Consider the following 15193-nt stretch of genomic DNA (forward strand, 5'->3'; position numbering starts at 1 on the left):
TGTGTTAATACAAAATTTATTATTTATTCGCAATTTCATTGCACTGTACTATTCTATAAAATAAGATAGTTGTAACTTTGTATATTTTTTCTCGTACTACAACTACATAATAGTACATTACGATACAAGTGCGAAAAATAGGAAATTCGAAACGAGTGGCGATAAATTAAAACACGACCGAAGGGAGTGTTTTAAATCGACACAAGTTGCGAATTACCTATTCGCACATGTATCGTACAACGTTTTACAGTACATATGGCCCTTTAAATGTTCGACACAGTAACGTAATATGCTACTTCTCGCACTAGTGCTATAAAGTAGCCCCATATGTACTGTAAAATAATTTACAGTACATATGGTGCTACTTTACCGCACGAGTGCGAAAATTAGCATGTTACGTTACTGTGTCGAACATTCAACGGGCCACAACGTTTCGATTTAAATTCGTGTCGATTTCAAAAACTCCCACCGCTCGTGTTTTAATATATCGCCACTCGTTTCGAATTTCCTATTTTTCGCACTTGTATCGTAATGTACTATAAAATGATTGATTGGTTATAAAAAAACTGGATCGGAATATTCCGTATCTTAATTAAATTTTGTGTTTTTCCTTATTATTTATTGTGATTGTACATATTTACTAATCGCACTAATTTATGATTTCCGCGCAAAATGTGCACTTACGTTACACATAGTATATAGAGGTTATGTATGTCTAAATAAATGGATATGGTCTTTAACTGTAGACATAATTTATAGAAATGTGCTTAAAATGCAGCTACATAAGACAAAATATAACTAAAATATTGCTTAAACCAAAACACAGTCTACCAGTCGACTGTACCATCTATGTGTTTCTATAATAGTTATAAGTAAGTCATATACTTCCTAATTTAGATACAGTATACTCAGATACATTTAAAAAATAGTATTTCGTGTAAAACTTTAGGATTTTTTATAATGCTATTGCGGGAGTTTAAAACACGTGTTTTTTTTTGTAACTATGTGAAAAAGTAAATTATTATGAATGACAATCAGTTTAAGAACAGACTAGACAAATACTTAACCAGCGCAAAGAATACATATTAAGCGAAGATCACTCAGATACAGGCAACTATCAGTTGTTTCAACTGCCTGCCTGATTAATAAATAATAATAATTATTATTATTATTTATTTGACACTAAGGTTACGTCCGAACAGACAGACGGCTTACTTAGCATCTAGAGCCTAGTGAGTAAAACGAATATTCTAATAATTATCAAAGATACAATCATTGAGTAAGATGCGTAAAATCTAAGACAATTTCGTGCTTCGAATTTGCCAGGTTAACGGGATGGCGCTGTACACCTCCATACATTTTTTTTTTCTTTTTTTTTTATATGGAGCTGTGACATTAACATAGAAAAATATAGTAGATACAGGAAGCCAATTATAGGAACTCACAGGTAGTGACATAATACTAAACTAAGGTTACGCGCTATTGCAACCACATGAGTGAACAAAGCGAATACAAATGATACTTAATAAGGATAATGTGGGAGTTCAAAATACTAATTAATTTAGTAACATAATGAGGTCTAAGGTAAAAGTATAAATAAGTAATTAATAGAAGGCGACAACACGCTCACTCAAAAGACTCAAAGTATTTCTGCACTAAATTACGTCTTACGCTAGGAAATCAAAAGTTGACGTTTGACAATTCAGTGACCGGAAAACATATGGCGCAGTACAGCGCCATCTGTTTTGGATGTTAACCTATGGGGCACGTTTTTAGGGTTCCGTACCCAAAGGGTAAAACGGACGCTATTACTAAGACTCCGATGTCCGTCTGTCACCAGGCTGTATCTCATGAACCGTGATAGCTAGACAGTTGAAATTTTCACAGATGATGTATTTCTGTTGCCGCTACAACAACAAATACTAAAAAGTACGGAACCCTCGGTGGGCGTGTCCGACTCGCACTTGTCCGGTTTTTATTTTTTTCTTAGACTGTACCTTTTTATTACAATCAATACTTTTTGGTATTATTTGCGCGGCCGGCCGCACTGCGCGTTTGGCGCCTAGCTAGTCGCTTAGCGTGTATCGAAGTAAACAAACGAGTTTGTTTTTTTCATAAAGCGCTAGGCACTTATTTACAAAATTAGTGGCGGTAATTATTATAACTGTTCCAAATTTTAGCTGTCTCCGTCAAACGGTTTCTGAGAAAATCGCATATAACCGATTTGCAAAACCAAAGTGATTCCATAAGTGTTCCGTGAACAAAGTTTTGTACGGAACACTAAGAAGTATTAATTGCTAGTCGTTCTTCGGCTGATATGATTTTTCTAAGAGGGGTATCCAAAAGAGTTAATTTTTCTTTAGCTTTAACCTTTTGACCGCCAAACACGTCATATGACGCGCGCGGCTACAGCCCAATATCAACCTTCATGCGTACCGACAAGGTTCACGATTACGCGCCGCGTACGATACGCGTGGCGTTCAAAAGGTTAATAATACTTTTAGATTAAATTGTCTTAAAGTGACTCTGCGCTGTTGGCTTCGGCCCCACGCACGCCTCCCAAAGGTCCGGGACCCCATGGTACCCGGAACCGTGTATCCGCAAGTGGGCACTAGTCGCTAAGCAAGCCGCCTGTCTGTGCAGACGTAGCCTAATGTATTTTTCACCACACCGGGTAAAGGCTCTCTTGATTGTTCAAAAACGAATGAGAAAGTTGCATTTTAGAATAGAATAGAATTATATATATTCAGACAACACATCAATTATTACAAAGAAGATAATACATTAACAACAACAAGAATTAAAAAAAGAAACAGTGGAAGTTGAATAGTACAGAACAGATAAGGATGTGAGGCTGAAATAGTCTCCACTCAGCATTGCAGTTGGCACGACTAAGCGTTGTCAACGGCGCTGGTTTTCTGTGGAGCCAGTGAGGTGAGCGGAACGGCATACTGCGCGACTTGTGTGACAGATAATAATAAATAATCAGTTATCAATAGGCAATATCAAATAAAAATACTTATAAATAACAGCTATTAAGGTACACATATTATACATTAAACATGCGAGTTCAATATATTGCAGTAACCAGATATTTACTTGGGGGTTAATCATATTTAGGAACTGATTTTATCTACATGCGTGGCAAAGTAATCTGATGCAAACTTTAAGTTGTTTCCTTATGCAAACTGGTAGAATTATGACTTTTGAATGATAAATATTTAATGACGTTCATTTGGATTTGATATCTTACATTTAATATTATCTTCGGGTTGGTGTGGTGAAAAACTTTGTTTCACTCGGGGGCAAAATTTATTTAACCCTCGTGCCTTGAAACCCTCGCAACGCTAAAGATTCCATTTTCGCTACGCGCAAGAATTTTGGAATCTTTCGCTTGCTCAGGTATCAATATCAGCACGAGCGGTTAAACAACAACTTTGCCCCCTTGCAAAGCAAATAACTATTTCGGCCTATTTGTCATAAACTCCGCTAGTTTTAAAACTAAGTATAAACTAAACCCCTTATTCATAAACGTCTACTAAAGTTAACAAGCCGCTAATAATTGTTGGTCCCTTTCCATCATACCAATACGGAAAGGGACAAACGATTATTAGCGGCTTATAAAGTTTTGTAGACGTTTACAAATAAGGGGGTAAAACTCCCTTTTTGACTTCCAAAAGAACTATTTTGTTTCATTTGTAAAGAATATTAATGGCATTGTCCATATAAATCAAGTTACCGTTATTTTAGTATAGATAGGCAACATAGCATGCAATATGTAGAAGTTATTATCATACTGTACCTAAAGAGCTAAACACTTTTTGATGGTGCTCATCTGACTATGTAGCTACATAATTTAGGATAGGACTAAGCTAGAGATACTATTTTCAATAATTTGATCTACACACACATCATAATCCCTCTTGGTGTGTTCAAAAACCGCTAATTACGGCCGGTTTGTTTGAACAATTTCTTATCTGTGAAAATGTTAGTTTTGCGAAAAAAATAATGTCGATATAGATTCAATAATGACATTCAAATTTCAAACATCAAAAACCAAGGAATTTGATATGACCTCATTTCTAGTATTAGCCCTGATGACGTTTTATTGAGTGTGATCAATGCCGCAATGGCGGTCGTAGCATGTGGTTCCTGATTATATATTAGAGAGCTCATAATTTGCTTGTAGGTAGACAAAGCAGTTTATATAACTCGACATAATTCGCCGTTAAAACACTCGTGTGATGTTTTTACAAAAACCCACGCTCGTATTTTAATGCCTCCCATTGTGTATCGGTCACATAATAGTAGTTTATGTGAACTGGAGTCGGGGGCCGATTTGTAAACATGCGAGATTTGTAAACATTGTATGCAATTGACTTTTCATTTCGAATAAAACGTCGAATTGCTTTTTTTTCAGAGATGTTCGAAATTTGAATGTCATTACCAAATCGATTTTGATGTATTATCTCATTATGAAGCAAGTACAACATTTTCACAGATACGAAATTTGACAAAACAGTTTATCTTAATGTTGGCCATTATTTACGGATTTTGAAGGCATGACATGTGTGTAGATAAACTATTATTAAAATACCCTTTACCGATTGACATAGGTTTTTTGCAGGTATATATTTTAAGCGACTGATTATAAAATCTCAGATTTCATGTAATCTGAGGCCCTACCACGAAAAACGAAAATTTCTTTATCTGCCTTTCTATCGCTCCAATATGCAAGGGCGAAAGGCAGATAACGAAATTTCGATTCATCTCTGACCTGTTATTTGGAACCATGTCATTGCAGCGCCATCTCTGAGATTTGTTCAGAACCAGAACGAGATCTGTCATTACAGTATTTCCGATTTGCATTTAATTTGATAAAGTATGGCATTTTTATGAATGTATGTCTAGATTGTATGTTAAGGCACTGCGTACTCTGTATATGTATGTAGGAGTGCAATTTTGTTGAACTAATACTTGTATATCCGTATAATTCCGAAAGGGCTATATACTCAGTATATTTAGGTATTTAAATAAAAGTAAACAAAATCTACCCTCAAATGGCTCCTTAAGCCAGTTGAGGGTAGATGAAAACATTACATGATCAAATAATGTAGGTTAAAGTTAGGTCGTTCAGTGACAGATCCAGGCGGTTTTATATTTGGTTGGTTAACCAATAAATGTTATAACTACCCGCAAATGTACAAATTGTTTATTTACTTTTATTTAAATACCTAAAGATACAGAGTTATAGAGTTAGACCAAGATAAGTTGGCACCGATTTTGACAGTCCAGACAGTGTAAGTGTTATTTTAACTTCTATGAAATGATGACGTTTACTTAACACTTGCACAGGCTATCAAAATCGCGAAATCTATTAAAGTCGCATTACATAACAAAAAAGTACATAGAATAACTTCTGAATTATTAATTTGCTTTATGAGTTTGAACTGAAGTATTTGACATCTTAGTTAAGACTTTGGTTTCAACTAAGATTTTAGAGTCAGACTAAGCTAAGTTAGCAGCGATTTTGATAGCCCATCCTGTGCTAGTGTTAAGTAAACGTCATAGTTTTATAGATGTTTGACGTTTAAAATAACCCTTGCGCTGTCTGGGCTGTCAAAATCGCTGCAAACTTATCTTGGTCTGACTATAAAGACAGTGTTAACCAAATTTTATGTCAACTAAACTGTTTGTGTGTTGTGATTTTGACAGTTGTCGAAATAAGTTTTGGGTATATTTATTGCTTTGTTGATTTTCATATTATCGATGTTAAAATTAGAATTATGGTAACGGAGAATCTTTAGGTGATCTAGCTGATTAAAAATTGTTATAAATTTATTACGTTTAGGCCTTTGAATTTGGTCATATGACGCGCGCGGCTCCAGCCCAATATCAACCTTCATGCGTACCGACAAGGTTCACGATTACGCGCCGCGTACGATACGCGTGGCGTTCAAAAGGTTAAAAGTTTTAGTTTGTAAAACTAAGATTGGTGTCCTAAATTTTAGTAAAACATGGCTCAGAAATGAAAATATCAGAGAAAAGGTGCAAGATTTTCGGTGGTCTATAAGGACGATTTGTATTTTATCAGGCAAAAAGTCCCTTACCGTACCTTACAGACAGAACATACATACAATAATTATAATCTTTATTGCAACTTTGTGGCAGTACCTAAGGCCTTAGTAAGATTGGCAACCGACAATATAGTGGTGCCTTTTCCTAAAACTGGCACATATTTTTCAGTTATAATGTTATAAAACAGAAATAAGGTATAAAATTTTGAAAACAAAAATGCAGAAAATGCTTGTCAGAAATATGATTACTTACATAGTTCGTGTCATCCACGATGACCCGCATATTTGTCAAACTTAACATTTAATAACATGGCAATAAAGGGAGCGTGCATGAACTGTAGGAGGCAGCACAGGAGCCGTCAGATTTTTGGCGCGAGGCGTAAATGTGACGTTTATTGTTCCGATGTAGCCCACAAGATGGCAGAACCTACTATGCACAAGAAAACAGGGATCGGAAACCGGTATTTTTTCTATGGGAACGAAAACGGTATTTTTTCGTTCTTTGTTAATTATTTCATTCCTAATCGGGCAATCTAATAATACGAAGTCGTTATCTAAAAACACAACTGAGTCCTACATTTTGAGTATAAAATAAACCGAAATATATGGTTATTTCGATGTTTTTGCAAAAAACCGGTTCCGATCCCTGCAAGAAAACACGTGACGTGTAAATGTACATGTTTATGGTTCCGATTCAGGCCACAAGATGGCAGACCCTCTAACGCGCACGGTCCCTATACTGTCACAAATGTGATCGCAAATGCCGGTACCGCATTGGCTTATACAGCCACGAGAGACGTTGTCCCTCACATACAAACGTTGCATAAAATCATTGGTCAAGATGTTAAAGTACTTATGATGATAATACGCATGATAGGTACGCGTCGTCGTGGATGACACGATCTATATCATATTGTATCTTTCATTATTTAATACATTTGAGAAAATCATGTACAGTCACTGAAAACATCGACACGATCGAAGTGCCAAAAATATGTATACACGACCTTATGGCCCATGTATTAGGGTAGTGTATGCATATTTTTGTTACTTTGTCCGTATCGATATTTCCTGCTTTCATTTAAAATGATAGGGTCAAAAACACTACTTAACCCGTTTCCAGGCATAGTTCGTCGACCACATACGTGTCAGATTAATCTCAACCTTAGCAGTACGATTTAGGGTTTAAATTGGTTTTTTGGGAAATATGACTCGCCCTCAAATTAATTAAAACTTAACTATTTTGAATATGTTTGGATTTTTGTTTGTTTGTTTCTTTTATGTTTATTTGGGAAAACGTTCTAGATTGGTACGTGCTGGAAATGGGTTAAAATATCCGTATTTTACCCGATTACGACGAGGCCTAAAAGAAGGGTTATAATTTATGTAATGGTATCTTGCCTCTCCTCTAGAGGCGTATATCTGTATTAATTTTTATCTTAATTGATACCAAAGAGAATTTTAGATAGAGGTGTATTGTGAAAGAAAACTTTGTAGCCACGTAAATTTACTGCCATCTTTCGACATACAATTAAAACTTTTAGAACGCCATTTGGCTTTGGTCCTTATTCTTTCACTGATATGTGTTAAATTTGTTAAATAACAAAAAGTGGCGCCATCTTACCGGGCACTACCTAAAAGTTATAGCGCCATCGCTCGAAATGATGCTGCTATACCTTTAGCCTTTGATCTATTAGATGGCGCCACTTTTTGATATTTAACAAATTTAACTCATATCAGTAAAATAATAAGAATCCAAGCATATGGCGTTTTAAAAGTTTTAATTATGTGTCGAAAAATCGCATTAAATTTACCTCGCTGTAAAGTTTTCTTTGGCAATACACCTCTATTTCAAATCCTCTTTGATTATACATACCTAACTTCCTTCACATACTCATGCTAATCGCTGTATTATTATTCGATTTTCTGCTAATCGATTATTCTGTTTCGATAATCGATTATTTCCGATGACTCGGATGAGCTTTCTCATCGATTACGAATTCTTCAACTAATAGATTTTTCTTCTCGAATAGAATCGATATCAGACACCCCTTTACATGCTGTACTTCCATGGAGCCAAAATCTGTAACCACTGTATGCAACTGAGCTTATGATTTCCATCGTTCCATAGTTTAATGTTTACTATGTAAGTATAGGTCGATGTTACGAGGGATCGTGGTATGACCAGTGGCGGGACAAGACCAAAATTATATGTGGGCAAAGTACATTTAGCGAGGCCCTCTGGTGGCGCAAGAAATAACGAACATTAGTACGTTATGTCCGAGATATACTTATTTGAGGCGCGAGGCCGTAGGCGGTGGCCCAAGTCGCCTACGCCTAACGCCGCCTCTGGGTATGACCATAACCAAAAATAGTTTTTTAAACTAAACATGATTTATTTCTTTAAATTTTCTATGAGAGATTTTCATAGCAAACGTTTTAGATGGTTCTAAACCTCAACAAAGTACCTAATATCTTACTTAATCTATCGGTTGGAAAAAAAATATTCATATTCCTTTATTGATAAAATTTTATATTTCTGCAAATATTATTTGGGCATTATTAAATGTATTATGGTTAAAATAGTATTACAGGTTGTTTCCACGATTCATTGTTCGTTGACCCCATACACGGTGTAACACGAGGAACCCGAAGATTTTAACCACGCATTTCTGAGGCCAAAAGAAAGAACAAATGGTACATGACTTACGCAAATTTCGCCAAAAAAAAAAAATGTTTTTCAGTTTTTTTAATGTATTTTGTACATAAAAAGTACCATTTACTTTTTATGTACAAAATACAAAAAATTGGTAAAACTGGCACTTAAAAAGTTTTTTTTTTTCGTAAAACCTAGTTTTTGCGAAGTGTTACTTGTCACTTTATGACATGTATCAATAAGGTTATTTACAGTACATATGGTAGCACTTTACCGCACTAGTGCGAAAATTAGCATATAACGTTACTGTGTCGAACATTTAAAGGGCCATATGTACTGTAAAATGTTGTACGATACATGTGCGAATAGGTAAATCGCAACTCGTGTCGATTTAAAACACTCCCTTCGGTCTTGGTTTAATTTATCGCCACTCGTTTCGAATTTCCTATTTTTCGCACTTGTATCGTAATGTACTATTAGACTACGCTCCATAAAGGGATCATCGCCATAAAAAAGGCGTTTTGCACCAAGCAACAATACGAAGAAGTATTTTTTTTTATTAACTCTGGAACTAGACGAATTCCAGAAAAAAATATATGACATTTTTGTCTTTAAATTCCTACACTGTTCAAAATCTTTCGGGTTCCTCATGTTACGCCGTGTATATCTAGGCTTTTAATATTTAAAATTTAGGCCTAATGTGTCTGAATCTCTGTATGTGCAAACTGAAGTTATCGAAATAACTTTGCGTGATGGCTGTACAATGTACTAACGATGTTACCAGTGTTAAAATAGGTGTATACATTATTCATAGTGTGATTTCATACAGCAACACAGATGTCTTTATGGATTAGGTACATTGCACGTAGTTTAAGAGTCACTAAGGTAAGTTGACAGCGATTGTGATAGTCCAGACTGTGCAAGCGTTAAGTAAACGTCATGATTTCTTAGAAGTTTGACGTTTAAAGTAACACGCACCGTCTGGTATATGAAATTCGCTGCCAACTTAGCTTGGTCTGACTCCAAGTGCGTTTTTGTTTATTTATTCCATTATAAAAACGGTTTTTTTCACACTATACTATAAGTTTATTGAATAAGAGGTAAATGTGATGTCCCACATGCAGAGATGGGCAAATCGTAATCGATTCCTGATTCCACGATTACTTGATTTTACTTTGTAATCTACTACTAGGTGTCAGATTACTTGTAATGTAATCAAGTGAAACGGTAAATTACCATTACATATTATGGAATCAGTAATCATCTATACAAATATTACCATTACTAATAATTGGGAATCATTGTCGATTGCAAATTACTGGAATTGTTGACTTGATTACTTCCAGATTACTTCTATATGTTAAGTGTCTTTTAAACGAAGTTTTCTCAAACATACAATTAAATATCGTGTTGACTGATTCGCATACGTGGCATCCGAATTTAGGGTCAATTTTAAGATCCAAGATGGCAGCAAATTTTTTTGCAATATTCTTTATTATACTCGTTTTCGACTAATTCGTATACAAAATGGATAGGTAATATAGGTATATTTTATGCAATTCCGTCCGTGCATTCTGAACTCATAATATGAATTATGATTCACAATGTGTAAGGCCGACCTAAGGGTTCCTGGTTGACTTGCGTGACCCTAAAAACGTGCCGCCATCTTAGATTTCAAAATGGACCCTAAATTCGGACTCTACTTAAGTATGCGAATTTTTGAGAAAACACTATACAAATCTCGGCGAGAAAAAAAGGATTGCTCAAAGAAACTCAAGATATTCCTGATTCCACATCCATCACACAACATGTATGAAATAAAAATAGTTTCTTCAATCATAAATATTAGTTTTATTTATTGTACTCAACTAAATAAAATTAAAATAAACTTGTCGCTATTACTTAAGCTTTAAATTAAATATGCGTAATTAAAATTAAGTACGGCTTTAAAATTTATCGTTTAACCCTTTAGTGGGTAACGGCAACGGTAACGCCTTGACTGTACTTGCAGTCGAGTTCATAAATATATGAGCATTTTCCATAAAAAAAAGGTTTTCCTAAAGTATAATTATGAATGATGAACTTTCCCATGTACATTTATTTGTGAAGCCCTGGCAATACTCATATATTTATGAACTCGACTGTACAATATCTTTCATTACAAAAGAGTGAGGTGGGTCCAGACACAATTGACAATATGAATTATCGGTCAGGTACAAAGCTAAGTGAATTATTTCTTAGATTTAAGAATGTTTTTCATTATTCAAGTTGGCTTTTAATATAACTCGTCGCTCAAAGTTCTCGTCTGTTAATCGGTTGCTTTTTGGAGTATTTGTCATAGTCGCATAAGAGAACAGTCGTTCTACGGGAGCTGAAGAGGTCAGAGGTGTATTATACTTCAGAAAAACTTTTTTTATCTCAGGATATTTGTTCAGGATATCTAATGACCGTGATGTATCTGATAGATATCCTAATATACAATATTCTGCTCTGATTGAGTGTCCGCCGCTGCCGCCGCTAGTGTTGCTGTCACTATTTGAATTACTGAAATCGTAAAACGCGTCATCAAAGTCATGTGTATGTTGAAATATCTCAGGCTCGATATTTGAATGATGTTGAGATTCCTCCGATACAGCCGTCAAAAACATATTTTTTAACCTAGCGTGATGTTCGGAATCCACGCATTGGTACCATGAGTTCTTGAACCTGGGATAGCTGTGAGCGGCGATAATTGCTTTTTCTGCTGCAGGTCCTGTAAGTTTCAATAAATCGTCGAAACGACTCTGCACTTGTTTTAATAATTGAACCGCAATTGGTTTACAATATTGATAATTGTTTTGCTGTAGGGCATGTACTTTTTTTTTAAGCATCAGTAGTGTTGGTAGCAATAAACCGTAATAGGTATTATTTTCTCCTTGAAGAATATCCAGTACTGCTGCTACGGGTTTCAAACAAGACAGATATTCTTCTATATAATTGAAATCTGTATTACGCAGCGGATTTTCCAAACCGAGCCCTTCATGTAGAACACTGTTTTTTTCTTTAATCGATAAAATTTGCTTTAGGGCATCATACATACTGTTCCAACGAGTTTCGCCTGGTCGACTAAGATTATGTCCCAATATATTTTGGATGATTTCAGAGCTTTTGGGACGATTCGCCATTTTCCAAAGACGATTACATTTATCTATTACACTCTTATGAATGTTGGACAGAGCAGTGTCAGTGGTAAGTAAATGTTTTAAATCTGTTGTGGCTATCAGATTCAAAGTATGGGAACAGCATCGCATATGATACGGTAGCAGTGCATGATCATTTAAAAAGTCAATACAACCTTTATTTGAATCTGAAATCATCAAGGGCTCTTCTTCGATATCATCATTAGAGACATTAGAAACGGTCTCACAATTGTCATTTGTTTCTATGCTACCTGGGTGAACTCCGAATTCTTTAAAAGCCTTAACAAAATTGCTACCATTATCTGTAGTAATAGCAACAATCTTAGGCAAATCTAAGTCAAATTCATGTAAAATGTCTCTTAGTAGATTAGTTATGCGTTCATAATTATGCACTCCCGGGAATCTCCGACATGCCAATGCCCTCGATGATCTTAGAAAAGTATCAGGATCGATCCAATGTGCCGTCAGGCCTAAAAAACTTCTTTTCCGGCTGGACCAGATATCTGCAGTTGCACAGATAAAATTTACCCTGCTCATTAAATCTTTAATTACTTTAACTTGATCATCATAATGTTGATTTATACGACGGGTCAAAGTTGTACGACTCATAATAGTCAATCCCAAACTGTCGACATGCAGTCTCTTTAAGATTCGAATGAAATGTGGATCTTCTACACAACTGAGTGGTATCATCGAATGTAAAAAAAATTTTACTACGTCGCTATCAAACTCTTCTTGAGAGTAAGAGCTGCTAGTTTTAAGCACTTGACGATTTTGAACTGATGTTGATTGCGGCTTTTTTCTTTTCTTCTGTATGCAATATGATTTGTATTCTTCAACACAGTCAGGTCCATGTTTTCTCTTCAGGTGTTTAATGAAGTTGGAAGAGCATTTTTTATAGCCTTTTACTTCAACGTTTAATGGTAAACATTTCACGCACGCTGCCACAGTGGACGAATTTGTTGTTTTAGACGTAATTTTGGAAAAAAACGTACCATCAAATAAAATTTCAGATTCGGAACTTGAGGCTGATGTTTCTTCGCCGACAGCTGGTGAATCCAAATCCATAGTGGAGTTATGGGATGGATTTATAAATTGGACTATTGGATTGTAAACCCGCTGAAGTGTAGTTACATTTGTCAAGTTCAATTGACATTGTCAGTGAGGCATATTATAATATTTTAGTAGGACCTCTTCAACGTTATCTAAATAGGTCTGATAACACAATTATAGCGGCAGAGACGATTCAAAAACATTATGCACTACATCTGTACTCTGTACACTTCCTTGGGAATTATAATCTGGTATCTGAAGTGTTTATTTAACACGTTCACTGCGGGAAAATCTTCAAGTTCGAGTACAGGTACAGGTGTAATGAATTATACTTACTTTACTATCGTATATTGATGAAAATTAATAAAATTTACCCTATCTATTTTAATTTGCTTTAGGACTCTCCCTGAAATAGTTGACAAGGCACGAATAATTTCCATAAAATACGACGGGAAAACATTATTTACTAAAATCGTCTGCATATTTTTCAATTTTATTTACAGCCTCAAACCAAAATGTTTCAAATACTTGTGGAGGTATCTTCAATAGTTGTTTTCTTAAATGTGATGGCTGTGTAACACATGTGCAATTATCATCTCTTAGGTCTTTATTGTAACGAAGGCCCTTTTCTTGGTGTTTTCGAAATACCTCCATTACTTCTTCCCAACAATCTTCAAAATCTAAAAAGTGTTTTCGTTTGAACATCACCTTCAGGCACCTCTCACGAAAATTTAGCAGACAGCAGCATAAATTGGGCTCTGTAAAATAAACAGGTACCTAACATAAATAAACATGACCTTTTTATGGTTTTAAAAATAATAACTATTATTTGTTTTATATCTTACCGTAATTGGCATTTCCTTGACGAATTTTGGTTATTTCTAATTTTGCCTGAAGTTCCATTTTAAAACATCGAAATTCCTCCACATCAATCATGCATGTCATTGTGTTATAAATATTAACCCAATTTTTAAGATTCAACACCAAAATTTAATGTGAAAGTGAAATGCTAGAATGACATGTAGACCAAAAACAATTTTAGTGACATTAACAAAATTATAAAATAAGGTTTGCCAATTAAGTAATAAGCCTGGAATTGAAGTAAAGTAATTCAGATTACTTAAGTACTTGATTACCGAGGAATCAATATTACAGTAGTGGATTACAATACCGATTCCAAAGGAATGGATGACAGACGTAATCAAAGTACAGTATTACATTAATTTTGATTACCCAAATAATCGATTAATGAGGAATCATGATTACTGGAATGTAATCGTGTAATTAATTCCAAAAGGAATCGATTACGTCCAACTCTGCCCACATGTAAGGTACTTTATGGCTGATGGCGCTTACGACGCGTAGCAGCGTATTCGTATAGGAGCGTCGTGAATAACAGCGTACCTTTTCCCGTGGAACGTCACAAATTTTTGTACTTCTATAATAAACAATTCGGCATGGAATAAATAGTGAGAGGCAAAATGGCCAAATATATCATATACATAACACGCCTTTTGATGTAACAATAGAAGTAAGGATGTGTTATTTGTTGTGATCCTTTCATCCAGTTAACCAAGTTTGATAATGAATGATTTTTTTTACTAGTAGGTAAGCTGCAGAAGTATCTTTTTTTTTATTTTATACCACGATGGTGGCAAACAAGCATACAGCCCGCCTGATGGTAAGCAGTCACCGTAGCCTATGGACGCCTGCAACACCAGAGGCATTACATGCGCGTTGCCGACCCTTTAAAAACCTGTACACTCCTTTTTTCAAGAACCCCGTACTGTAGCCCCTCGGGAAAACCTCGGCAGGAAGCTCATTCCACAGCCGAAGCGTTCGCGGGAGGAAATTCCTCATAAACCGCACAGTACGCGACCATTTAGGTTCTAAGGTGTGAGGATGAACACCCTGCCGACGCCGAGCGGTGCGGTGATAGAAATCGGCCGTCGGCATCATGTCAAACAATTCTTCAGAGCACAGCCCATTATAACATAGATATAAAAGTCATCTTCCCGTAACATGTAACTAGATTTACTCGTTTAGAATTCTGTGTTGCTATTTGAAAAATAACATTCGTCTCGTACTCTAGTCACTACGAACTGTTCTTACGTATGTTTTTTTTTTTATATTGATTATTCAAAACTGTATAATACTGAGAAAGATTTGTTGAGAAAATCAGTCCCGATTTCGGGCCTGTTAGTCGTTTTCCGTGTCACGGAATATCA

The 15193-nt window shown here is 35.5% G+C and overlaps 1 protein-coding gene across 1 annotated transcript; it reads right to left on the minus strand.

Annotated features, from left to right (window-relative positions):
- Nucleotides 1-10560: 10560 nt before the first annotated feature.
- Nucleotides 10561-14285, minus strand: LOC133529078 (uncharacterized). The gene is made up of 2 exons (XM_061866695.1): nt 13811-14285; nt 10561-13723 (listed from the first exon to the last, which is right to left on the minus strand). The coding sequence occupies exon 2, from the start codon at nt 12978-12980 to the stop codon at nt 10977-10979; it is 2004 nt and encodes a 667-aa protein (XP_061722679.1). The 5' UTR covers nt 12981-13723; nt 13811-14285; the 3' UTR covers nt 10561-10976.
- Between the last annotated feature and the right edge of the window lie 908 nt (nt 14286-15193).

Source organism: Cydia pomonella, chromosome 20 (assembly GCF_033807575.1).
Source record: "Cydia pomonella isolate Wapato2018A chromosome 20, ilCydPomo1, whole genome shotgun sequence".
Taxonomy (NCBI): Eukaryota; Metazoa; Arthropoda; class Insecta; order Lepidoptera; family Tortricidae; genus Cydia; species Cydia pomonella.

Coding starts and splice junctions, on each gene's coding strand:
- LOC133529078 (XM_061866695.1), bottom strand. CDS start 12,980: ATGGATTTGGATTCACCAGCTGTCGGCGAAGAAACATCAGCCTCAAGT.